The 26,700-nt window shown below is 38.9% G+C and overlaps 1 protein-coding gene and 1 long non-coding RNA gene across 4 annotated transcripts in view; one reads left to right on the forward strand and one right to left on the reverse strand.

Annotated features, from left to right (window-relative positions):
- Window positions 1-7: 7 nt before the first annotated feature.
- On the forward strand, window positions 8-21,192 carry MOSPD2 (motile sperm domain containing 2). Of its 2 annotated transcripts, none has more exons than XM_081198128.1 (15): window positions 8-280; window positions 933-996; window positions 2,998-3,153; window positions 4,309-4,395; window positions 5,951-6,105; window positions 7,303-7,363; window positions 8,667-8,705; window positions 9,037-9,161; window positions 10,109-10,279; window positions 13,575-13,687; window positions 16,201-16,297; window positions 17,320-17,416; window positions 19,039-19,168; window positions 20,273-20,375; window positions 20,853-21,192. In XM_081198128.1, the coding sequence occupies exons 1-15, from the start codon at window positions 272-274 to the stop codon at window positions 20,997-20,999; spliced, it is 1,554 nt and encodes a 517-aa protein (XP_081054254.1). In that variant the 5' UTR covers window positions 8-271; the 3' UTR covers window positions 21,000-21,192. The 2 variants fall into 2 exon arrangements, with proteins under 2 accessions (XP_081054254.1, XP_081054255.1); XM_081198129.1 differs by having other exon boundaries at window positions 936-996.
- Window positions 21,193-21,852: 660 nt separating this feature from the next.
- Window positions 21,853-26,700, reverse strand: part of LOC308589256 — a 62,677-nt gene continuing 57,829 nt past the window's right edge. For both annotated transcript variants that reach the window (XR_014009180.1, XR_014009181.1), the window contains 3 exons: window positions 25,168-25,251; window positions 23,817-23,856; window positions 21,853-23,727 (listed from right to left, as the gene is read on the reverse strand). This is a non-coding gene — a long non-coding RNA (uncharacterized lncRNA). The remainder of the gene's footprint in view (window positions 23,728-23,816; window positions 23,857-25,167; window positions 25,252-26,700) is intronic.

Consider the following 26,700-nt stretch of genomic DNA (forward strand, 5'->3'; position numbering starts at 1 on the left):
TGTTGAACGAGAGCTGGGCCTGGTTGGTAGGCGGCTGAGAGAAAGGGCGGGGACTTCGTTAGCCGTTGAGGCCGGCGCGCGCGTTTGTGTGGATCTGCGCGCGCACGCGCGGCGTCGGCTGGTGTCGGTTCCTTACCTCAGCCTTGTGTCACGCGCTCCTTTTCTCCGGCGCCTCCGCCCACTCCTTACCCACCCGCGCTCTTGGTCTCGCCCGTTTCTCTCGCGTCGCTGCTGCTTCTACTTCTACTTCTAGTCTGGTGCGGGCAGGACCATGGCGGATGTGAGTAGTCAAGAGAACGCGGAGGGGGGAATTCTCGGCCCGTTTACATGACTATCCGCCGGGCTGAGGCTGTGGGTCTGTCGGGGCAGAACCGCGGGAGGGGCCGGTTGGTCCAAGAAATAATGGCTGTTGGGTTTATTTCACTTTATTTTTTAGCTGCTAGGGCGGTAAAGTTGAGGTGACTGGGATGAGGGGATTTGAGGTAGAGCCTGTGGGGCGCCGGAAAAGCCGCACGAATATCCCCCAGCCCAACTCCTTCACAGGTGGGGAGTCTTCATCAGGTGGCCCCGCTTGTGGCACAGCAGACGCCCTTCTTGCGTGTGCCTTGGCTTTCCCCTGTTCTAAACTTTTTGAGAGAGAGATGAAAATCGACATTGTGTCTATTAGGTTCAGCCTCTTGGTAAGGGCCTCATTAACGTCAATTAATGTGTCTGGGCTGCAGTTCCACAACAACTCCCGAGTTTATCATTGTTTTGGGTCCTTGGTTTTCGACTTCTGATGTTTGGCCGTCACTTGACAACATTCTCTGACCCTGGAAATGAGGCAGATGTTCTCTTGCAACTTAAGGAGGCAAACTATCACTTTAAGGAGGGCCCTTTTCTGTAGAAGTTTGTGAAAATGGCATCTTTTCTGTGCTTCTTTCCCTTTCCAGCAGGACACCAGGGCTCCATTAATAAGTGAAACCAGAAGGCGCTTTGAGGCAGAATATCTACAAGGTTGGTGCAGTACCCAAACATTTCATTTGTATCCCACACCTGCAGTGTTCCTGACATGGCAAATACAGGATTGGCGGCCTTTAAGTCCAGTAGCCCATTGTAGGCCAAATACGTTGTACTGGGTCAAAAAAGAGGATCTTTTGTACTTGGAATGTTTGGACATCAAGGGACAAACAGCTTGAGTGAAATGCTGCGATTTTATATGGCCGCCTCTAGTTAACCTTCACATTTTGCTTACTAGGTTACCAGTTGTTTACCAGACTTAGATGCCTCTGAAAGGAGTTCCCTTGTCTGCCAGTGTCAATCATTCATCTATTTTATTTAACACCTCAGTAGTATACATGGAATTCCCAGTTTTCCTAACCAAGCCAGCCCTATGTAACTACCACAAGGTTTCTTTGTCATGTACCTTTGCACCTTGCCCTGGGGCCGATGAGCATTAACTACTGTTGGATGTATTCCATTTTTAGTACGGGCCAGACTTGAAATAGTAGGGCAACATGATATGCATTAAAGATACGAAACATTGGGTTTGTATCAACGATCCCATGTAGTATGTAATGACAAGCAATTTTTTGTATCCTGCTTGTTTCTTGGCGCTTGGCTCCATCATGAGCAGTCATTTTGCTGTCTGAAAGGGGAAATGAACATTTTATCACACAGATAGTATGAAAAAGGCTATGTTCTCTTATTTGTCCTCTGACACTTACTTGCTTTTATTTGTTAGCAATCCCGTTAATAGGTGTATGTTGGTTGTCTTCCTAATAAACACACCCAGTTCAATGTATTCTTCAATGTGGTGATCCTACTCATTAATGCATCATTGTTTCTGCCTGAATCAGCCTTGACTTTCCATCACATACTTAGGAATTTGTAGCCTAAATAAAAGCTACCTGCTTCTGACTAAACACTTGAAGGATTGGGCTGTTATGAAGTAAGTTCTGATGATTTTCCAAGCAAAGTTACAGGGAACCAGGCAGAGGGCCTTCTCAGTAGTGGCACCTGCCTTGTGGAATGCCCTGCCATCAGATGTCAAGGAAGTAAACAACTATCTGACTTTAAGAAGACATGTGAAGGCAGTCCTGTTTAGGGACGTTTTTAATGTTTGAAGTTTTATTCTGTTTTTAGTGTTCTGTTGGGAGCCGCCCAGAGTGGCTGGGGAAACCCAGCCAGATGGATAGGGTATAAATAATAAAATTATTATTATTATAGTTGTGTGAACTTCTGATTCTGTGTGCATTGCTCAGTGAATGAAATCAAAAGATGCATTAGTCAAGAAACACTTTTTCTCACTCCTCTCAGATTCTTCTCTTTTCTGATCATGAGCTAGTGCAAAGCTTTCCAAACTGTGTGTCACAACACCTTAGTGTGTAGGTGTGTTACATGAACACTCCCTGTGCTCCTCCTGGGGCTGGAAATGGTTTAACCTCTGGTTTGTTAGTAAACTGAATTACTTTTGTTGCAAAATGATCCATGTCTAAAACGTGTGTTGCCAACATGAAAAGTTTGGAAAGCTCTGAGCTAGTGTGTGTTTTTTTAAAAGCCACAAACCAGTTACACAATCCTGCTACATTTTAAGGACCTTTCCCTACCTGTAAGCATTTTTGGTGCACCAAATGGAAACTTAACAAGCTTTTAATGACTTCCTGGTTTATCTTGGTCACTGAGGCTATGCTCCATACTACAGCTCCTGATAGCAGCCGTCTCCAGCCTGGTGGGCCTATTTACCAACATTTCTGTGACTTGTTTGACACCTTACTAGGCCACAGTTGCCTTGTGGGCCTTGTCAAAAGGCAGGGTGCACATACTAACATATATATTTTTAATGTTTTGTAGACACTTGGAAATAAAATATATAAAGCAGAAATAACATGTCTTCATTATCCCAACACGTTCTCTTAAAATTGTAGTATTCCTGCTCAAACTGTTAGGAAACATATGTATTTGTCAGTTTTTAAATCCGGTCATATTTTCTAATGCCATTCTTATTTTATTGACCAGCAAAAACAGATAAATATGATTCTAGAGATACAGAGAGACTACAGCAAGATGATACCTGGGTTGATAATTTTCTGATATGGCGAGATGATAATGTGGACGATACATTAAAGATGATTGATGAAAGCTTTCAGTGGAGAAAAGAGTATGCAGTTCATGGTAAGATGTTTGATACCTAATTGTAAAAGCAGTTGCTTTTCAAACTGCATTGCTGCTTGCTCCATAGGCACCTCTACTTGATAGTTATGTCCCTACACTTCTAGGGTGAGTTGTTAATAATATAGTAAAACCCCACAAGCAGCCTTTGAGTAAAGACATTACGTTCTATACTGAGAAGATACTGCAAGTAAATAGCAGCAAAGGAGAGCTGGTGTTTAATTAGTATGTATACGATTGTGTGCATCCCTGCAAAGTCAACTACAGTATATAGAAATATTACTGCCCTAAATAATGCGGGCAATGGGACACGGGTGGCGCTGTGGGTAAAAGCCTCAGCGCCTAGGGCTTGCCGATCGAAAGGTCGGCGGTTCGAATCCCCGTGGCGGGGTGCGCTCCCGTTGCTTGGTCCCAGCGCCTGCCAACCTAGCAGTTCGAAAGCACCCCCGGGTGCAAGTAGATAAATAGGGACCGCTTACTAGCGGGAAGGTAAACGGCGTTTCCGTGTGATGTGCTGGCTCACCAGATGCAGCTTTGTCACGCTGGCCATGTGACCCGGAAGTGTCTCCGGACAGCGCTGGCGCTCGGCTCTTAAGTGAGATGGGCGCACAACCCTAGAGTCTGTCAAGACTGGCCCATACGGGCAGGGGTACCTTTACCTTTAAATAATGCGGGCACACACTGTTCCACAGACAAATTCTCTGCTTGAGAATAATGCCTGTTGTTTAGTTGTTTTTCATCACTTCATAGGATTATTTTGCTATTTCTATCTGTACAACAATGATTTATTCATTGACAAGGGCAGTCTTCATACAGCATCCAGGAACCAAAATATTTATTCTTGGCCTGACAGATTATTGGTGCTACCCTTGTGTGTTCAGTCTCTCGGAGGGTTCCTACTCTGTCATAAGTGAGAAGAGGTTCCCTAAAATGCTTTAAATTAAATATTACCCCTAACTCTTCCACGCTTCAATAACTTGTCTTAGAACCCTGCTGTTCCCTATTACAGGATAATCAATACAATATGCTATGTTGGAGTTATAATGCTGTGTTTAGATTGAAATAACTAACTGCCCCGCCCCCAAGTCTTGCTTTAGAACTTCAGGATTTTGTTATAGTATACTTATATGTGCTTATACAAATCTTGCTTTTCTGTAGACTTGACAGAATCTTCACTTCCAAAGCGGTTCTTTGAACCTGGTGCCATTTACCTACATGGTTATGATAAGGAAGGCTATAAAATCTGTAAGTCTGCCTGTTCATCTGCTTACTCATTTACAAGTAATGCAAATGTAATTATGGTTTCAGAGTGAAGAGAACTAAACTTTATGATAATACAGACAGTAACAGGTTATTGGCATCTGTATTTGAGAAGTAATAAAACAATACTGAGGCCATATCACAGGGAGGTAGTTATTAGGCAGTCTTGTATTTAATGAAGGCATGCAGGGTATAAACATTTACTTAATTAGCCCTTCGTTTTAGGAGACACATCTTCAGTATCACATGAAACTAACTATGCTCAAGCATATTCTGTTCAAAAGTGCTTATGTGTCTCTCCTCTTCCTCAGTATAGCTTCTTGAAATTTGACTGATTTTGTACACTGATTGCTAATTCTTCCACCTTTTGAAGAAAACCTTTGGTGGTTTCAGTTTTTCAACATAGTGGATGCCTTAGGAAGGCATCTGATGGTGCAACCCAATTTCTTTGGGATAAATAAATGTGTCTTTATTGAATGGGACAAAGATTAGTGGGGTAAGATAGCTGGAAATAATGGCAATCTATTGCAACCAATGCACCCCTTAGATTTCAGATAGTACATGGGTAGATGAGTCTAAAAAGCTCAGGACACACATTTTCGTGGCCCTCTAGCAGCTATGGTGACTCATTTACCAGAAGTAATTTATTTATTGTTAACTGGAAGTGTATACTCGATTATAACCAAACTAGGAGGCTCCCCTGCCCATGTACTATCTGAAGCCAAAGGGGCACATTGGTTGCCAGGTTTAAAAAAAATTCAGCTCAACTACCTCACCAGATTGTTCTCTTAGGTCTATAGCCCTATTCTTCTCCATGGGGCTCGCTTCTGAGTAGACACGTATATGATTTTATAGTAGATTATCTTTGTTTCGTTAAGAAAATTATATTTGGGCAAACCATATATGAGTGGATTTTAAAATCCCTTCCTAAAAGGACTCGCTCAACATGAAGACATGTTTTATATCTTGCATTCATGCTTCAGAGCATGTAGGAGGAGGCAAAAATATAGATTCACATTTTTCTTTTTAATATCTTTCTTCTGTCGTTTTAAAAAAATCTTCCAGGGATTTAAAATAAAATGCAGTGAACAAAACTGTATTATAACTAATGCATGATAAATAAAAATGTATGTACCTTAGAAAATAAGAATATCTCCTTTACTTAGGAGATAGAAAGTTCAAGAATAAGGGCATCATCCAACCCGTGGGAGGGGGTGAGTTGAATTGTATAGAGGTGATGCTTTGCTTAGTCCTGCTGGCCTGCATCTTTTATGTGTGTAGGTTGAAGCTTTGAAGCAGCATTCCATTGGAACACACCTCTCACCCAGATTGCTATGCCATTTGAAGGCTGCCTTATCAATTTGCCCCCCGCCCCCTCTATCTACTACTCTCACAGATGTGGCAGGGCTGTGGATATGGTGGTTGCCTCACTTCTCTGCTAAAGCCCCATGGGGCAGCATCAAGTGTCTGGGTTGTGTCATAAGTAGCTATTAGGCAAACATGCATGTTTATTTGTGTTTCTCCCACCCCACTCCATTAGTTTGGTTCAGGGTGAAACTTCATGTAAAAGATTCTAAAACTCAATTTGAAAAGAAGAAGCTAGTAGCCTTTTGGTTGGAACGCTATGCCAGACGAGAACACGGAAAGCCTTTGACAGTGGTATTTGACATGGCTGAAACTGGAATTAGTAACATAGTAAGTATGCATATTACTGTTTTCCTGTTGATGTGTCTTAAACAAAACATTTCCAGTTGGAAAGTTATATACAGTCATACCTTGGGTTGAAGTAGCTTCGGGATAAGTATTTTCGGGTTGCGCGCTGCGGCGACCCGGAAGTAACAGAGCACGTTACTTCTGGGTTTCGCTGCATGCGCAGAGGGTCAAAATGGCATCATGCGCGGAAGCAGCAAATCACGACCCACCAGACGCAGGTTGCTTTCGCTTCTGGATGTGAACAGGGCTCCGGAACGGATCCCATTCTCATCCAGAGGTACCACTGTACTGCCTTTATGAAGCTTTTTATAATGGAGTACTTTGATTTAAATTATTTGCCTTTCAGCATAAATCTAACTGTTCTGGATTGACTTGTTTATGAATCACAGCCAAAGCCAGCTGTTTAATAAGAACTACGCTGAGTCTACTACTCACTTAATTAGCAGTAGAAAGTGCTGCAATCATACATTCTGTTTTGCAACAAAATTCCACTAATTTTTATAGGTTTTAGGGCCTGTTCTCTCAACAGTCTCAGAACTCTTAACCATTAAAAATAAAGGCCTTGACGTCTTTTATCCATGTAAACCTTGTTAAGACTGCCAGATGCTTCCTGATAACACATGTAAGATTTAGCCTGGATTTTCTTACGCTGTCTCACCACAGATGATACCATCTCACAGAAGTATTTGTCAGGGCTATATGCATAAAGTAACCCTTTAAACTGACCTGTATGTGTTGCTCCAAGCCAGTTTGCATATATTTTATAGGGTTACTTCAGAATTAGCTTGATATACAGTGGTACCTCAGTTTACAAACTTAATCCGTTTTGGAAGTCTGTTCTTAAACCAAAACCGTTCTTAAACCGAGGTCCACTTTCCCTAATGAGGCTTCCCCCCACCCGTGCCCTTCCACCAGTCGGATTCCGTTCTTAGACCGAGGCAAAGTTCTCAAACCAAGACACTTTCCGGTTTTGCAGAGTTTGTAAACCAAATCATTCTTAAACCCGACTGTTCTTAAACCGAGGTACCACTGTATTTTTTAATAAGATGAGATATTCTAAAATTAAAAACGTTGAAGCACCTTCAGCACTGGAGCTGTTGAACAGAACTTTCTTGAGGTTTTCTGAAAGCTATAAGTAGAGTTTAATCTTTTGTTAATTGGTAATACATTTTATTTTAGGATATGGATTTTGTCCGATACATCATCAACTGCTTTAAAGTTTATTACCCTAATTACCTCAGTAAGTATGATAATAGCATTTATACTATAGATTTGGAAAATAAATGAAAAACAAGAGTTTCTCAAATCTGAGGATAGTATCAACCATAGTACAAGCTGGTTCCTGAAAATGGAAGTTTGGAAACAAAGTGTTAGTGTGAAGAATTCATAGAAATCTGAGGTATATTTTGAGATGTTCAGTGGATTCGAGCCTCATGATGTTTTTCTCCCTGCCCCTGCCTAAATATTTTGTCTGCAAAATGGATTACAGTAGGCATAAAATAGATTGATCCTAGGGTATAAGTGGCACTTTTTTTTATAGCAGCAGAAAATAATTCTTCACAACTGCCATGTTCACAGTATAGTTCTTTTCACAATTTGTCACAATTGGGAGGTTTCACTATCCAATTACCGTATTTTTCGCTCTATAACATGCACCCGACCATAACACGCACATAGTTTTTAGAGGAGGAATATCTGTAGGCATGCCACCCGTAGGCATTCCCTCCATAACACGCACAGACATTTCCCCTTACTTTTTAGGAGGAAAAAAGTGAGTGTTATGGTGCAAAAAATACGGTACTTCAGACAGTCTAATACTCAATTAATTAACAAGGCCTTTCACAGAGCAGCTATTGAATTGAGTTTTGTAATTGTTCCCCTCATAAATATTTTTTAAAGTATTTCTATATGTATTAGGTAAATCATACTAGGGAGTAAAGAATGAACTGGGGCTTTTCCTGTCCCCCTTCCTAATATAGTTTCTGGTATCATGAAAAGCTCCAGGGAGTACAGTTGAATCTAGGGAAAGGCAGCCAGGGGTAGCGGTGGGCAGGCAGCACACCTGTGAGTGCAAAGATGCATTTACCATTTATTTTTATCTTTAGACTTCAGCCAATTAACCTGGGAGCAGACACAGATAGGATTGGGCTTTCAATGTAGTCTTTCAAAGTTTTGATTACTCCATTTTATTTTAAATGTTTTTATTAGCTTTTGTGTTTGATTTCTCAAATACAGCTGTTATGGAAAGCATTCTGCTCATATCTTTATAATTTACTTTTATATCCCTTTACAGACTAATGTATCAATGATAAATTTTCGGTTATTTTGCTTATAACTAAGGCGACTCCCACACCAAGAAATCGAAACTCTGGCCTTTTTTCCACTGAATAATGTATTTAAATAAAACATTCAGAATTGCTAATTTATGTAGTGAAGAGGAGGATTTAACAGGACAACAAATAAAGTATTTTCATTTCATAGGAAATTTGACAGTTCTAAAATGCTATATTAACCACAAAAACCCTCTTCTATTGTTCATGCAGCAAAAATTGTGATCTTTGAACTGCCCTGGATAATGAATGGTAAGTTAAAATTTTAACTTGTCTTATCTGGAAGGATTGTTATTGAAATTTATATTTTATGCAAATCCCTTATTATTGTTGATAGGGGAATTTTTATATGATTCTAATGTTTTTGTACAGTGTATCTTTTGTCTTATTCTTACCTGTCCCAAACATTTAGGGAAGGCAATGACAGCTTTTTAAAAAAAAAAATCTAGCTATTAAATACCACCTAAAATATATTTGCTTCCAATATTTTCTAACAAAACTAATGGGAAGTAAGTTGTGATTGTGGTCTGTGTAAACAAAATAGTAGAACTCTTTTCAAACTATCTTCCCTTTTCTTACCCAGCTGCTTTTAAAATTGTGAAAAGTTGGCTGGGTCCGGAAGCAGTGGGTTTGCTGAAGTTGACTAATAAGAATGAAATCCAGGAGTATATCAGTGCTGAATATCTTCCACCCTATATGGGTGGAACTGTAAGTATATTGCTGCTGAACTTAATGTTTGTATTATGTTGTGAAGGGAAAGTATAATAAATATATAGACTGTACACAGTTTTGGAATTAAGTAAACAATTATAATACATTTGTTTTCAATAATTAATTTGTGTTCTACTGTTTTGTTACTAATTTCTGGTTTTAGCTATTTTTCCAATGGTCTTTTTCCGTGTACTATGATTGTTTTGATTGGTTTTCTGTCTTGTAATTATGACCCTCTTTGGGGACTGTGAAGTTGCAATTCAGCATATAAATAATTACTGTTTTTAATTCTGTAGTCTTCACAGTCATCAAACCACCTGCTTCCAGAGTAGCAATAGTATTGTTCTAGAGCAGGGATGATTTTTTTGGCTTCTCAGATGGATTAAGCCTACTAGGGCTTTCAATCCAGTCTTTAGTGTCATCTTTGAGACCTTCTGCTTCCTGGGAGGGCAGACTTTCAGACTGTCATTAAAGTGAATAATGACTTATCACTCAGCAGTGGAAGCTATCATGCAGTCTTCTGATATTCACATTAATCATATTCCTGCTTTGGGTTGTAACTTGAGTTTTAGATATTTTAATTCCATTAAACATCAACCATAATTTGTTAAAAGGCATCCTGCACAGAAAATGCTGGAAACGCGGTCTGAACACCATTTCCCATCCATTAGTAAGATTTGTGAGATAACAGAATTGCTGAATTAATGCAGATTAACTGGGCATTAACCAGGTTGTATACCCAATGATACACTAATGCTTTGATTTGCTTATATTCTTACGTAATTTCCTTAAACACTAAATGTAGCAATATAGTTCTTGATGTTTTCTTCTGCTTAGAACGGCACAGATAAAATCAGTCAGAGTTGGGGACCAAAGAGTGATTTGGTGATTATATTTATCTTTCACCACCATCTCCATAACACACTAACATCTTTGTATTATAGGATACCTTCAAGTATAGTTATCCTCCATTGGTTGATGATGATTTTCAAACTCCATTGTGTGAAAATGGACCCATGACTGGTGAAGATGAAGTTGAAACCAAAGAAGAAACAGACATAGATAACAAGGAGAGTCCAGATTCTAATGAAGAACAAGCACTTAATTCAAAAAAGGTATCCCTGGACTGATGGTTACATAGGAAAGAATGATACAAACAAGTATTTTATGTCAACCCTCCAAGCATTCATTGTTAAACTAGTACAGTGAATAAAGCCTAAAGTGTCATTGGTTAGTTATTATGTTCTTGCTGTCAGGATCAAGAAACCAGCCCAGAAAATCATAGAATTGTAGAGTTGGAAGGGACTCTGAGGGTAATCTAGTCCACCCCCCTGCAATGCTGAAATCTCAACTACAGCATTCCTGACAGATGGTCATCCAACCTCTGCTTAAAAACCAGCTCCTGAGGGAGGCTGCTTCACTGTCGAACAGCTCTTACTATCAGTAAATTCTTCCTTAGTATCTCATTTATTGTAACTTGAAGCCCTACTACCTTCTGGAGCAGGAGCAAACAAGTTTGCACCATCTTTCATGTGACAGCTGTTAGTAATAACAACAACAACAACATTAACAACAATATTTAAAAAAATTATATGCTGCCCATCTGACTGGGTTACCCCAGACACTCTTGAGTGGTGTCCAACAAATTAAAACACAATTTAGATTTACACAGTTTAGATATTTGATGATCGCGTTCATATCTCCTCTCAGTCTCCTCTTATCCAGGCTAAACATACCCAGGTCCCTCAACCGTTCCTCATAAGGTTTGATTTCTAAACCCTTTGTTGTCTTGGTCATCCGCCTTTGCACCCATTCCTTTTTATCAATATCCTCCTTAAATTGTGGTTCCCAGAACTGGACACAGTATTTCAGGTGTGATCTGGCCAAGGCAGAATAGTGTGGTACTATTACAGAATAGTGTGGTACTGTTATTAGGTGTAGAATCTGACATTTGTCCCTATTGAAATGTCTTTTGTTAGTCTGGGCCCAGCTCTCGATAATCTGCTAAGGTAATTTTGAAACCAAAATCTGCCTTCAGCAGCATTGGCTACCCCTCCGTTTGATGTCATCTGCAAATTTGATAAATATTCTATCAATTCCTTTGTTCAAGTTGTTTATAAAGATGTTGAACAACAGGTTTGGGACAGAACCCTGCGGCACCCCACTTGTCATTTTCCCCCAGAATGATGATCCTTCCCAGTGCCCTAATTCTGTGCCTGTGAATGTGTTGCTTGGCTGTTAGTATTATGCACCAGTTATCCAGGAATCCTAAGCAATCCTTCTGAGATACCAGAAGACTTTGCTTAGAGGAGACACTTCACACACTTTCCTTATTTTACCTTATATGAGAACTGGAGTTACTTTGTGAAGCATACACACTCAGCAAAATTTGCCCGCTTTAAAATTTTGAGTGGTGAACTTTAGAACACTTCATAAATGATTTAAGTGATAGAAAGTTTATCGACCTTTTCTTTTCCTGCGTGTTTGTCTATATCTGAGCTTGGAATGTACAGAGGTAATGTCTGCATTACGGTAGTTTTGGTCCTGCAACCCTGAACAGAGAATCTATATAAGTTGTTCCTACTTATTTACTTTTAGCCTTTTTTCTCCCTAAAGTCCTAACTACTATCAGAGATGTCTCATTTAGAGATTGTCAACTAAAGTGGTATCCATGTGACATGGTACTGCCTTGATAATATTTTGTCTCAATAATTTGGGCGCCTTATTTATTTGAGAGTACATTTTGAAAGTAACACATTTGGATCTACTGTACTGCAGTTACAAGTAACATCTATGTTCACTTTTTTAAAAGTACTGTGTATGGGTTACTGTGGAGAGTTAAATATACATAGTTTTTTTCTGTTAGATGTTCCTTTCCAGTTTTCGGCATTATAGTTACCTGAATGCTCTTACAGTTTTGAAAGCATGCATTATATTCCATCACACTCCTAGCATTTATTTATTCATTCATGTTCTTACATTAATATCCCACTTTCATTCTGTCATGGACCCCAAAGGAAGTGTACATGTGAATCCCAGGTGGTCAGTTGCTCAGGCACTGACCAGACCCAGACCTATTTTCCAACTGCCAGTAAAAGAAAAAAAGGTTAAGACAAGTCATTCCATGTCTTCAATATAGTTACTTCATCATTCAGTCCTGCCAACTTTTCATTGATTTGGTCTGAAGTCTCTAGTATTTTCCATTTCCATTTCATATCTCTCTGATTCATTTTCTTTCCCCGTTTTATCAAACACCGATCCTGTCATTTTCAGTAATCAACTGCGGAACAATACTAAGAGTCATTGGAAGATCCAGATGTACTTTTGCCATACTGGGTGCTTTTGATGTTTTGGAAATTATTAGCAACTCAGTCTACCTTAATATTTCCACCTTAAGACAGGCTATGGATATGATCTCTCACAATAAATTATTCCCTGTAGCTGGACTAATGGCTGGTGTACTTTCAGTTCTTTAGTGGCAAGAAACAGAAAAGAAGTTAAAGATTTTTCATACAGGGGATTCCCTCGTTGGTTTAAACTTTATTGCTAACCATAAATTAAGCTTTTTGCTCTGCCTTAGACACTTTAACAACTAGTTTTCCTTTGTGTTCTTCTTAACAACAGGAAGCAGTACTTAGAAATTTTCAGATTAAATTTTCACCAGCTGGTAGAGGGATTTCTCTAAGTTTCGGTTTTGCTTGTCCCAGAAGTGTTTGATAGGGGGTGGATCTTTCTAACTATGGAAGGTGCACAATGGGCACAATGTCAGTTTCTCAGCTTGCCAGCTCATTTTAACTCCTGTTTAAGCTGCCAGGCATAGACATCAGAAAATGGCCTTGGTCAAAGTATTTGAGGTTGCTCCCAGATCACTCTTATCTTCCAGAGTTATGAATAGTCAGACCGTCTGTCTGACTATTATCAATCACCACATGATTATCTTCTGTCAGAGGAGAGCTAACAGAGACAGCCAAAACGCCATTCCTCTCGAGAGTCCCCAAGGTTCATCAAGATGTTGGAATAATACACATGTAAACAAAATTGTTTAATTTGTATAGCTGAAAATTGTGCTTGGATTTCTGATAAATTTGGAATATGTTGTGATGGAGTGGGACAGAAAATGGGATGAAGTCTAGGAAACCTCAGACACACCAAGGCATCTTAATCTTAAAGTGTATTCCCATTTATCAAAAATAAAAACATTTGCTTCATTAAGTGAAAAACTTTCAGTACGTATAAAACTCTGTTTACCATATATCAAACCCAAATAAAAAATTGTTAAATGTAGGTTTAGTTCGTGATAACTTTCATTTAGTGAATGAAGCAGAGTCCATAATTTGCAGGCATGTCATTTTACTTGATAGTAAAATATAATTGATTCCTGAATAGTCTTCCTTGTTTCTGTTTCCCTAGGCAAATTTTGCAGAACAAACTCCAAAATCAGAAGAGTGTGAAAAACAAGATTCCAAAACAAAAAATGCAAAGAAAGCACTAACCACTTTTAAAGGACCTTTATTGCATATCAGGTATCAATAATAATTTCATTAAAAATGTAGTTCTTTCTATATTGTAATATTGCTGTTCTGTGTCTTGAAAACTACTTGAATGTGAAGGAAAATATATTTGATGTTTTAAGAATTGTTTCACATCTGATTCAGAGGTCTTCTCTGAAGCTCATGATGTTTCTTTACGAAGGACATGGTGATGAAGTCAGGGTTCTTTTGGCAAAGAAGTTCAGACACCTAGATTTCTGATGAATTTGGAATATGTTGTGATGGATACACATTTTATGAGTGTATTATAGCTGCCTTTCTCCACCTCTCACAGCAGTATCCTATTATGTAGTCAGTTAGTGTTAGGTAGCTATAGTATGGGAGGCAAATACTGTACCTTAAGTTGAGAAAAATGAGATCTACAAAATTGCTCTGATTTTAATTATTACTTTGTTAATTTGTATAGTGCAGAAAAGTCTGTAAATTGAACTGTAACACCTGTTGAAGTATAGATGTTTCCTTTTACATAAGCTGTAACATAAAATATGTAGAAAATATCCTGATGTGTCGTAAGAATTTGAAAGCGTTTGAAAATGTGACTGTTTCATTAGAAATTTGAATTAAAGTTTTTGTTTATACGAATCTGGTATCTAGATTTTGGGGAAGCAGTGGGAAATCTGTAGCAGTTGCATTATTGTGATGTTAATTACATCTGAAGTTTGTACCACATAGGTTTCTGAGCAGGTAACTGAAGATAATTTTGGAACACAAACTTCTAATATGGCCAAGGAACATTCCAACCTAAGAAACATAATTCAGAACTTCTAGCATTTGATTTTGTCACTAAAATAAATTCTTCATGTGATTATAAATGAATGATTGAAAAGTTCATCACTTCCACTTGTCTTCCAGAAAAGAAAGGATTATTTCATTATTTCACCCTAGTTATGTCATGTATATCACCCAAGCATTTGATATACATACATCAACATTGCAGTCAGGAATTCCATATACTATAGGCAAGCAAGTGCATGAAATTCATTGTGGCAGGTGAGCGGGATGGTAGAGGAGTAATACAGCACTCTGAAACCAAGCAGACTGCTGGAGGAGTGAAACCCCTTCATCTTCACCTGGCATAGAAGTCCAGTTTTCCATACAGTGGTACCTCGCAAGACGAATGCCTCGGAAGATGAAAAACTTGCAAGACGAAATAGTTTTTCGTTTTTTGAGTTGCTTCGCAAGACGAATTTCCCTATGGGCTTGCTTCGCAAGACGAAAACGTCTTGCAAGTTTGTTTCCTTTTTCTTAAAACCACTTGAAGAGGTGCAGTTGCGACTTGACCGTGCTTCGCAAAACGAAAAAACTCGCAGAATGAATTAATTTCATCTTGCGAGGCACCACTGTACCTTTTCAGCCAGCCAGTCTCCGGCAGGCTAGTAACCTCACTGACCTAGGTGTCTGTAGGTTCATAATGTGTTTGTGGGTATGGGAGAGGGGGAATAGAGATTATAATAAAGATGAAATGTTCTAACATTTTTTCCAGATCTAACATGTCATAATTTGGGCAAAATATATTCTCACATTTTTAAATTTCATTTTGCATTGTGAATGTTGTTATACAGATAAGTTGGTGTGCATAATTCATTATTGTAATGCCTATTTGTTGGGATCCAAAGAGCCACCTGACTGGTTCTGTGCACCAAGCCTGGGGCTTGTGTTTCTCAAGCAGCAGTCCCCGAAGCTCTTCTAAAGATGAGGAAAGCTCAGAAAGCAGTTGTGTTACAGAATGCGAATCTATTGCTTGCATGCCTTCAGTGCATGCAAAATAGCTGTTTGGGTCCCAGGTACTGAGTTGAGTGTTAAAAGTGCGTATATTTCTGCTACAAAATAAAATAGCAAGAGCAGACTTTGCCTCAGCATGTGTAAAACACTTTCGCTTTCTCTTAAAATGTTGAACTGATACAGCTATTTGGAAGTTCCTGCTGGCCATAAGTGTTGCAGCTCACAATTTTCATACGCAAGAGCCAGATTCTGTCTCGCCCATCTTCCATTTAAAAATTATATCCGGTAGTAGGGCTGTGAAAGCGTTTGGAGAGTTGCTGCCATTCAGAGTAGACAGTACTGAGCTAGATGGACTAGTGATGTGATTTCATGTCAGGTAACACTACACATAAATATATATATATATTACTTACCCAAAAAGATGACAAACAGTTGTTTTGCCCTTGGTTTGTTGATGCTTCATGATACTTTGTGTATTTTACATGTGTATTTTACCCAAACACGTATTTCTTAAAACTTGGAACACAAAATGAGTCCTGGATGTGATGAGTAAAATAGAAGTATGAATTGCTTTTTAAGTGAAAATCTCACTGAAAGGACGGTTAAAAGTATTTGACATTTAGCAGTATATGTTGAAGGATTGGGTTAGAGCCTGTTAACTGACAGTGTTCTAAAGAAGCACAAACTTTATTTTTAAGAGAATGAATGAAGTTTGTCAACCTGCAATGCAAATACTTTAATACAAATTTGTGATTTTTCATTAGTCCAGCAGAAGAACTGCATTTTGGGTCCAAAGAAACTGGAGAGAAGAAATGCTTGATCGTTCTCACAAATGTGACCAAAAATACAGTGGCATTTAAGGTAAATATTGTGTTTATGTGGTGATTAACCTGACTGAATAGTAACCATAATAGCTGATGAAATGGTTTTCAGAAGGTATGCATAACTTTCTATGCCAAGCTGACAAAACTGTCAAACCAGGACCAGATAAATGGTCTTAAAGGTGGAGTAACTATAATTTTTAAATGTTATACTGTATAACTGGATCTCATCAAATGTTTGTCACTTTAATATTGCAGTGAAATGCCAGATAATAGCAGTGAAGTATCAGGAAAGATACCCCAAGGAAGAACATGATATGCAGTTTATAAAGCTAATGTGGAAGCGTGTGTAAAACTTACATGGAAAGAGTGAGAGGAGATCTTATTCTCCCATTATACTAGAACTTGTGGTGTCCTAATGAAGAATTAGCAGTACAGTGAGTTGAGAGCAGAAGAGTATATTGTTTTCTTTGGCTTAATTTACGTAATTTATTACAGTGATTGCTTAGATTACATTTAAGAAGAATTGGGTGTTATCATTGGTTATTTGTTATTGATAAGTGGTACCAACAATAAAAGGTTAGTGTGAAGTGTTACAGTTACAAGTGTTACTTGTTCAGGGTTACAGTCTGGCACGCATATATTCCTGTTGAGTAAACATGCAGAAGGTTCTCAAGACTCCTGCTGATTTTGCATCCTATACTTCCCTCTTTTAGCTATTGCACATGCGCACTCTCTCTCTCTCTCTCTCTCTCTCTCTCTCACACACACACACACACACACACACAGCATTACGTGGCCACTGTGCATGCCAAGTCCTTGTTGCAAACTTTGGGCTTCCCCCAAGCCTGTTGATACCCCCCCCCCACACACACACTTGGGAGAGTAAAGTTTGGTATTTTGCAGAAGTTAAATAGAAGATTAGTGTTCAGAAGCAAAATAACACAAATGGAGAATACTAATCAAGTTTTTGTCCTACTGGTAAGTTGTGAGTAGAATCTAGTCCTCTACTTTGTTAAATAAGAAAACTGGTAGCATTTAATACAGTTACACTTTGTTTAGGTTAGAACAACTGCTCCTGACAAGTACAGAGTGAAGCCAAGTAACAGCAGCTGTGAACCAGGCACATCACTAGATATAATAGTATCTCTTCATGGAGGTAAGTAAAATCTTTTACACTATTGTATGAATGAAATAAACAAGTTCTGTAATGTACATTACTGGCAGCAAGCTTGGAATTCTATGTACATGTACTAGAACATTAGCATTAGTGAAACCAAATAACTGTTCAGATTTCATATGACTGCTTCTGTCTAGTCCACATCTCCCAGTGCAACCTTTCACTCATCCCCAGTAGTGGAGAGAAGAGGCCTGTTTGCAGTCCCTTATAGGTAGAATTCCATAGGCCAAAATTTGAACAGAACAAACCCTAATAAAGTTCATTCCTCAATCTCTTTGCAAACCTCTATCATTACTAGCCTGTTTCTAAAAATTCTATTGTTTATTATGCTTCCTGTAAATATGCAAAAAGTTAGCTACTGATTAACAAATAAATATAAAGAGGCCTCGGATTCAAGTTGTGTACTATTTAAATGACCATTTTTGCTTATCAAAACTTTGACATTTAGGGACATGTTTCAAATAAGTAGCAGCCTCACTGATGTAGTGTAAAGATATTTGAGTTATTTTCTAGAATGATTAGGAGAGCACTTGGATTGACATTGATATCATATATATCATTTGATTCTTTTTTCTGTGTATATAGTGTAAACATTATATTGAGCCCTGCCCTAGAGAATTTATAAATTCAAAATATGCTAGATCCTATTAACATTTAATTACTGTTATTTTTTATTTATTCTGGAATTGGGCTGCATATTTAATGTTGGATGAATAAGTAAAAGGTAGTGTATTCTTTCAAAAGTGTGTGTGAGAAAGGGGGGTGGAGAGGGGGGGAGAGAGAGACTATTGGAATGTATACCACCTGTGTTTGAAAAACTACAGCAACTAGATTTTAGAAGAATTTGTTTTACGACAGCTGTGTGATAGGTATATGGTAAAATAAATCAATCCCAAATTATTTATATGCCCCATGAATCTGCTGTAAATCAGTTTGGGGATTTTCATGAACCTACAATTAACTTATGTCCACCAGGGCTTCTTATGAGATCTGAACACCGGTTACAAGATACAATTTGAATCCACATTCATGCTTTGGAAAACAGCCCAATTTACACCAATACAGACACAAAGTCTGAATCCCACTTTGGAGAGATGATTCTTTCTGCCCTTCTCTGCTACTATTATGGGGATTTTTTGGTTTTTTAAAAAAAACCTATCACCTACCCACCCATGGCCACTTTTGACCAAAATAAATAAAATTTGCTGAGTAGATAAAGTCTGCAAATTACAAGGGGTACCTTGTAGATTGAGATTAAGAGGGGCACCTATAATTATGAAGGGGTGAAATTTGTAGTCAAGGAAGCCCCATTTGAGGGACTTTCATGATTTCAGAAGGATGACAGGTAGTGGCTTTCTTGCAGGTACAGCCTTTATAGTTTTGCATTTTAATCTCTGAATCTATCTTCTACTCTTTCATAACTCTTTTGTGAATTGGCAAATTTTGTTCAGTGCTTCTAATTATTGCATATCTTCAGTAACTAACTAGCTTTTTGTATATGTAGATATAGTCAAGGGTGTGGGTTTTTTTCTCGTAGTGTATAAACTTTTGAAATACTGCCTAAATCCAAAGGAAGTAAAATTGTCATGTTGATTAAACAGGTTGTGCAGCTTCCCTGCAAGATCGTTTTTTGATTATGGCAGCAGAAATGGAGCAGTGTTCTGGAACAGGAACACAAGAACTGGGTCAGTTTTGGAAGGAAGTTCCAAGAAACAAAGTGATGGAACATAGGTAAGCATTTCATGTTGTTTTGGGGGACATATTGAGCTGCCTATGCAACTGAAAACAAGTGTTCCACATTGATTAGTATCACCTTGGTAGGTGAAATTTGCCACAGATGCACCCTTGATAGGCATGGTATAAAATAAAGAATAACTTGTTGGTTCCTTCCTTGGGAGTTCCACAGATACAGCTCTTTGAAATATTTACTGCTGGTGTTTATAATTACAAGTATGATATATATGTAAAAATGATTTAAGAAGAAAGAGGAAAGTTGCCAGTAACTAACTGCCTGTTCTAGAGTACAGAGCAGCTTTTAAACAAGAAAAACAAAAAAAGCTACTGGGAGAAGAGTAACGCAGCATGTGTGGCCAGCTGCAGAACATGCATGGCAAGCTTTACCACACACACACACACAAAATAATAATCAGAGCCTCTGTCCTGAAATAAGAGAGAGGATGATAGAGGACTCAGCTAGACTGCTAAAGAAAAAGCGATTTATATGTGTGATGTAACAATGTGCCACCAGATGGCGACGTGGAGTCCCGTTTTTCTCTACCTGTTTTCCCTGTTTAAATTTACAAAGCTTTAAATTGAAATGCTTCTTTGATGTGTCTAGATCCAGCCAGAATTATCTATTGCCCTTCCAAGCCCCCTTCCTTTCCCTTTCAAATCTAGTACATGTGCACAGCCGAAGATGAGAGCCAATCTCCAAAATAGTGTTCTCATCACTCCCTTTCAGATTGTGTTCTCCCTAGCACGTCACTGTCTGTAGCTAGTCAGTGCTTATAGAAGCTTCCCAAACCATTACCACTTATGTTTTGTGCAGGTAATCTTGTCCTTCTGATTGCTGGTTCCTCAGAAATATGGTTAGGTTTCCTTTTGACTCCAGCACTGTTATAATTGATGATGATCTTCTCTTTGCTGGTCACTGTGATGGGCAGGGGCAAGGAAGGGAAGCAGAAATAAAGGCTGCATCATTGAACATATGAAACAAATACCAGCAGGGAATGGAATCTATGAAGCAGAAGAGGCTTGGAGAAAGAAAGAAAAAATAACCATGTCCTCTTACAATTGTACTACATTTCACTGTTCTGCTGTTTCTATTTGTCCCAGGTTAAGATGTCATGTTGTGGAAAGCAGCAAACCTTCTTCATTAACAATAAATGAAAATTCCTTCAATATTCCTGCAAAAACGAATGAAGATTTACACGTACAGGTAACACTTGTGCATATTAATATATAGCTTCCAGCTGGATCTGTAGGAATGTGCAGTGCATTGGGGGCTTTCAATATCCTCCTTCCTCCTGTAGCCTTTAGTGCCCTTGAAAACCTGAAGAACTGAAGGTTGGAGACTCCCCTCCAGGATGACTGTTGCTGTATTCTAAGGAGCTGCTCTTTAAAAAGCAATAGATAGTGGGGAATTCAGGACAGAAAGAAATGAAGTATTTTTTTACAGAACACAGTTAAATTATGTAACTGGACATTAGGCCATATCTAATGTGAGGAACGGTAATAGTGATAAGGAAAGTACTATGAGGTTAGTATATGTTGAATGTATGGCTAGTACATAGCATGCCTTACTTATATAGTAGAACATAGGCATATTTTCAGCTAACTGATAAAATACGTGTTAGGCATTAAAATTGTGTGATTTATTTATTTATTGTTTACTCTCACCCCCCCCCCTTTCCAGCTAACACAGTTATTGCAAGCTAATAAAAGACTCCGAGAACAGATTGATCGTTGCGTCTGGTTCCAGCAATTGACTCTCTTGTTTATGTTTCTATTACTGGCCAGTACTACCTTTTGTTTCTACTTGTTGTATGCACCAAGGAGCTAAGTAGCAATGCTTTGTACGGTAAGCCCTCTCTGCAATTCATTTGGAAAAGGCAAAGAACCAGTACTATGAAACTGCCAAAAAGGAGATCTATATGAGACTCTCCAGAAACTGTGAATCACAAGATTGTGATCTATGCCTTTAATCAACAAGTAGAGTGACTTTGTTGATATTTATTAAAGTACAGAAAATAAAACAGGATATTAAAGGAGTCATTTTCACTGGGCAACGTATTTTTACCTTTATTTCTGTCATGCAGAAGTATACAAAATGTATCAAAACAATTTGTACATAAAATGTATTTCCCTTGAAATGAAAGTGCAAATTAGTAACAATATAGGAAAGCCTCATTTATGCTATTTGTACATAAAAGGAAATGATACAGCTCATGCAGTTTGAAATGGAAGAACTGCAGTCTGGGGGTGGTGGTCTTTATTCTTGCTCACTCCCCCCCCCCCTGAAATTTATTTAAGGTTATACTATTTTGCATTGAATAATTTGTAGCCATAATTGCCTGGAAATGCCTGCAATGGTTCCAAAGAGCCAAAATAAAAGTTAGTTTTTCTAAGAATGCCATAGTACATTACTATATACCATGATACCTGAAAAAGAATTGTGCAGGAACACAACTCTCCATTCTTCAGTGTGTCTTAGTCTACAGAACTAAACTAGCTAGTTCAGGAGTGCAACCATATTATGCCATGAAATTTATTGTCAGTTTCCCACTAGGTTGGTGTTCTTCTGCAATTCAAGGACAACAAATAGAACACCATAAATTATTATTTGTTATTAAGTTTGGAATAATTCCTGTAATTTCTCAAATATGTGTTGTAAATCAGGTGTGATATGGAAAAAAGTAGGAAGACACAGGTATACAGAGGAATTGCAAATAGTGCTTTTTGAAAACCATTACAAGAAAGCATTCTAAAAGATGAATAAAAACATTCCCAGTTAAACATTCCTTTTACATAACTATAACTATGCTATATGAAATTTAAAAGTAAGAGAGTGCTCATGTTTTGGTTAACATTTAATCTTCTGTAAATCAGACAAGTTGTAACAATACATGGTGCAGTAAGTCATGTTTGCAGATGAAGTCCTAAGATCAGTTCTCAGCGCTTCTTTCTGCTGTAGAATAATTTGAAGCAAAAAATCTAAACCAGCCTGTACTCGCAATCAGGCACTCATTGGTTATGCTCTGGAGCACACAGCATGTGCAGGGACTTCCTCTTTCCTTCTGCGTATGAGAAGCTCTATGTGCACATAGGCACTTTTTGCTACACTCTTCCGCTGTTCCTATTTTATGTAAAGGAAAAAAATCCCTGAGTAGCTGAGCTTCTGCATATGCAGTGATGTTGCTTCACTCCAGTGGCACTAAGCTCTCATAATTGAGGCCATAGTTTATATCACATACTACTACTTCCACTACAATGTATCTCACCTTGATAATGCTGCTCACTCTTCTGGGTTCTTGTATTTTATTTTTAATTTATTAGTAATAACTTTGTGGGAAATGCAGTTTACTTTTACAAGTTAAACAAATTTTCAGCTATTGGTTTCAGTAGGCTTAAGCATGTATATCTATTTGACTGTTACCTTAATGTGTAGAATTTGGCTATGTTCATTTAGCTAAGCTTGAAAGTAGAGAGGATGACAGCAGATTTATTTGGCTTGTTATAATAATTTTATGAGTCTGCTGGCTTCCTATATAGTGCCACCTTGTTTCATATCCCAAACCCTAGGAAAATGGGTCTCTTGCTACCTACTCATTTTACTGAAACATTCACCAAAGGTTTTGATCACTGAATTGACTTTTATAAAATTGAACATATTCTAGACAATAATAATGCAAGGTGATTTTAGTCAAGCATTCAATGATACAGGTATGAAATGCTTTTATAGAATTTACCTTTGTGCCCATGGATTTGTTCTTTATTGGCTTACGGTTTCAGCTGATCATAAGAAACATATCTTTCTTATGCAAGTCACTTCATATTTCACAAACAAGCCAAAACAATTTGATTAATTGGTCTCTCATCAGTTGCATTACCTTCAGTTAAATTCTATTATTGTAGTTCCTCAGCAAGTCAACTGTAAGTACAAAATTTAGAATAATTCTAGTCTCAAATTATTATTTTTTAAAATGCTTATCAGTGAGTTGGATTAGATTTAATTTCACTTTGTTAAATGTTTTCAGAATATATTCATAAGCATATGCCAATTAATGCTCTTAATGTTCTGGTGCTTCAAATATTTTCAGTATTTTATTACTGTATTCATATTTTCTATGTAAAATTGATCAGATAGACAATGTTTTATATTTTAATATGTTATAAATAAATAACTGCATTTGTGAAACAAAAAGGGGGGGAAACGTGTTCATTGTAGTTCTTAACAGATATAGTTTGGACATACGTTTTTTCAAAGTTCAGTTGCGTTTCTTGCTTTCTCTTTTTAGTGCAGATTGTATTTAAACTGAAATATTACATTGCCCTTCCATTCTACCTCATTTGTAACTTAAAGAAAATTCTTCAAGTTATGTAGCCCCATCGACTAGTACAATACAAATAACCAACCTTTAGCTGCTAGGCTATGTTTGTGTTGTGTGCCTCTCCCCCCCCCCCAACTGAACACATGCCTTTGCCTTTTATAGAACCAAAGGGTTGCAGGTTTTATTTCTGAGCAAATAAGCATAATATTGGGATGTTAGGAAAATCATGTTCTCTTAGGTCTGAAAACGAGGAACATGAGAAAAGTGTCCCTGGGTATGACCAGCCAAAGTTCAGACAAATAGTAGGTCAAGCATCTAGGCAATCTTACCTTTTCCTTGCCACTGCTACCCATTTTCTGGAAGTACCCTCTGTGAAGGCAAGCATGCTCTGGTTTTTAATTTTCATGGAAAGAAGGTACTTATGCTCTACTCTCAGCCAAAACAACTTCATTACCCCTCCCCCCTTGAACTCTGAAATTTCTTTCTCAGAAAATATAAGGAGGGTAGGTTGTGCTTTTAACTTCCTGTAAAAACAGGCCACAGAATGACTCAGAAGCATGTTCAAACTCAGGAATGTGAGCGTGCAACCAAAATCACCCCAATCATCTCATTATTTGTGTTACACAGAGCGCTGATGAACTCTAGTACAGAGCATACAGCTCATGTGACTTCAGTTCCTTCCCTCTCTTGCCCATCAACAAATCAGCTGTAAAATTGTTCATTTTTAGCATTTCCTCCTTAGTTGTGTTGGGTTTGGGTGCGCTAGCATCTTTCCTTTAAAATAAAGTATTGCCTTTCCCTCCTTAGTTCTGGGGCCTGGCACTAACTGGGAAGAAGCAGCTGCAAATAGAATACATGAATTAGCATGATAATAGGTAAACTTCCACTACCAGCATTGGGTTTCTACCTGAAAGGGCCCAACACTGGTCAGCGCCAATTCTTGCTAAAACATGTATATGCTAGCTGCTACTGCTATCACTGACCCTTCTGACCAGAGACGCACACACAGTTTACAATGGGGGTGGGCTTTCAGTCCTCCACTTGCATGCCCAAATGCCATACTACAGATTTGGATGGAGGATTTACTAGTGGCCCAAACTCACAATCAGCAGAGAAACCTTTTGTTCTCTGGATACTCCGAAATGGCTTCAAGTATTCATCCTCTTCACTCTCCCCACCTTTTCTACTGGAGCTCCTGTTTCAGACACTCAATGAGCTAATAGGACAATGGAGTGCTCCAGGCTTCCTACCTCCACCCCACTCTGAAGACAAGTTCTCAAAGTTATCCTCTCCTCCACGGAGCCTAATCTCTAGAAAGCCAGGCAGAAGTCAACCAGCTAATAAAATATGTAAATAAACGCTTTCTTAACTACGAGGAACACTAATGAAAAATGCTCAATATAGAAATAAGTCGCCCGTGGCCCCACAACACCAACAGCTTACTTTAGGAGGAGGAGAAAATTGCTTCCAAGTAATAACAGCTTGAAGAAAAGCTCAAACACTTGTTCTACAAATCTTGGGGAGGAAAGCAAGAAATTGGGAGTGTCATTTCCCTGGCAGGAACACCGAAAAAGAGCTCAAAACAGAATGTCAGGGCTTCTTGCTAGTGCTAGTGCTATTGATAAATTGCTCCAAGAAAAAACAAATTACTGCAAACGGCATCAGTTGTGTAAAACTTACCAGATCATGCAGAGGGTCTGCGAAACAAGAAAAGAAAGAGCAAGGTGATGGGTGGTTCTTCCTCCTTTGTATGCAGTTCATTGTCTGAATAGAAATGACAAGCTCACTCTCAGTTCATTAGGAGAGTCCTGCAGGGTGAAGTAGTGACTGATCACTACCATGGAGTTCAAACACAAGTACCAGGAGCAATTGCCACCTCCTACGCTTTTGTTTCCTGTACAACAAATTATTTGACAGGTACTCCAACTAATGCCATGACCAAAAATGTTGCTCAAACAGGAAAAACTTGATTATTGAATACAATGCCAGGCAAAAGCTTGCTGTCTTAACAACCTGCTACTGCTTTGGGTAGGCATAGTACTGGAAAGGTTGAACCACAATGCCCTAGGCAGACTTAATACGAATCTGAAAGCTGGCAGCAAATTCTGTCACTAAAATGCATATTTGAGGAATTGTTTATTCCAGGGATGGACCTATGGCTCTTCAGATGTGGCTGGACTCCCAGCTCCCATCAGACCCAGCCAGTGGCCAGGGACGATGGGATTTCCGTTCCAAAAACATCTGGAAAGCCACAGGTTCCTTGCTTTAGACATTGGCATATGCTTTTGTTGTAGCTGTTTTGCATGCAAACAATGAGCAACAAGAATAAGGTGGCAATCGGGTCTTTTCCTCAATGCCAAGAGAGCCTGGCATTGAAGCAAAACCTCCTACTCTTTGTTTTGTCATGCCTGCTTCCTTGAGAAGCATAACAATGAGCCATGACTGTGGGTTGTCTTCAACTAAGTCCTACTCAGAGTAGACCCACTGAAATTAATCTACCAAAGTTAGCCATGTCTATTACCTTCTCTGACTTCTGGCTTTGCTGGCTGGGGTTGATGGAAGTCTGCAGTATCAAAGCTCCTCAGCCCCACTTAAACAACCAGCCTCAGTAAAGAAAATGTACATTTCTCCAGAGATGGCCACCTGCCATATTGATGTAAGTGCCTAAAAGATATCAGAACATACTACAAATCTGCTCTACTTCCCAGTGGGGAGGAGTTGTGGTGGACCACATGGCCACCCACTCCCCTCCGGGGGCGGGGGACCAAGTCCTGCATCCCCCGGAGGTTCCCAGCCAAATCATTCGCCTGCCAGCAAATCCGCTGGCTGGGGGCGGGGGCCTGGCCAGGCCCCATTTAAACTGAGGCGTGAGCCAGAGAGCTTCCTCTTGGCTCACTTCCTTGATCCCTCGCTCTCCCTATTTTCAGGTTTTGAATTTGGCCTTGCTATGGACCTCGGTTGGTTGCCATTGAGGGGCGTGGTAGGAATTTTCCCACTTGGCAAATTGGCTTGGGCCATTTGGTTTTCACCTATCTCGTAGCAATCGTCACAACTTTGTAAGGTTTGGCGGTTAGGCATTGATTGATCTTATGATAGGGGAGGGGAGGTGTGGCCATCACCTGCCCCTCCAAGCTTAAGGGTATTCCGTTAAAGGAATCTGGGGGTGTGGATCTTGTCTGAAGTCCGGGGCTGGGCTAGGGCCATGCCACGAAC

Source organism: Podarcis bocagei (assembly GCF_964188305.1).
Source record: "Podarcis bocagei genome assembly, chromosome: 6".
Taxonomy (NCBI): Eukaryota; Metazoa; Chordata; class Lepidosauria; order Squamata; family Lacertidae; genus Podarcis; species Podarcis bocagei.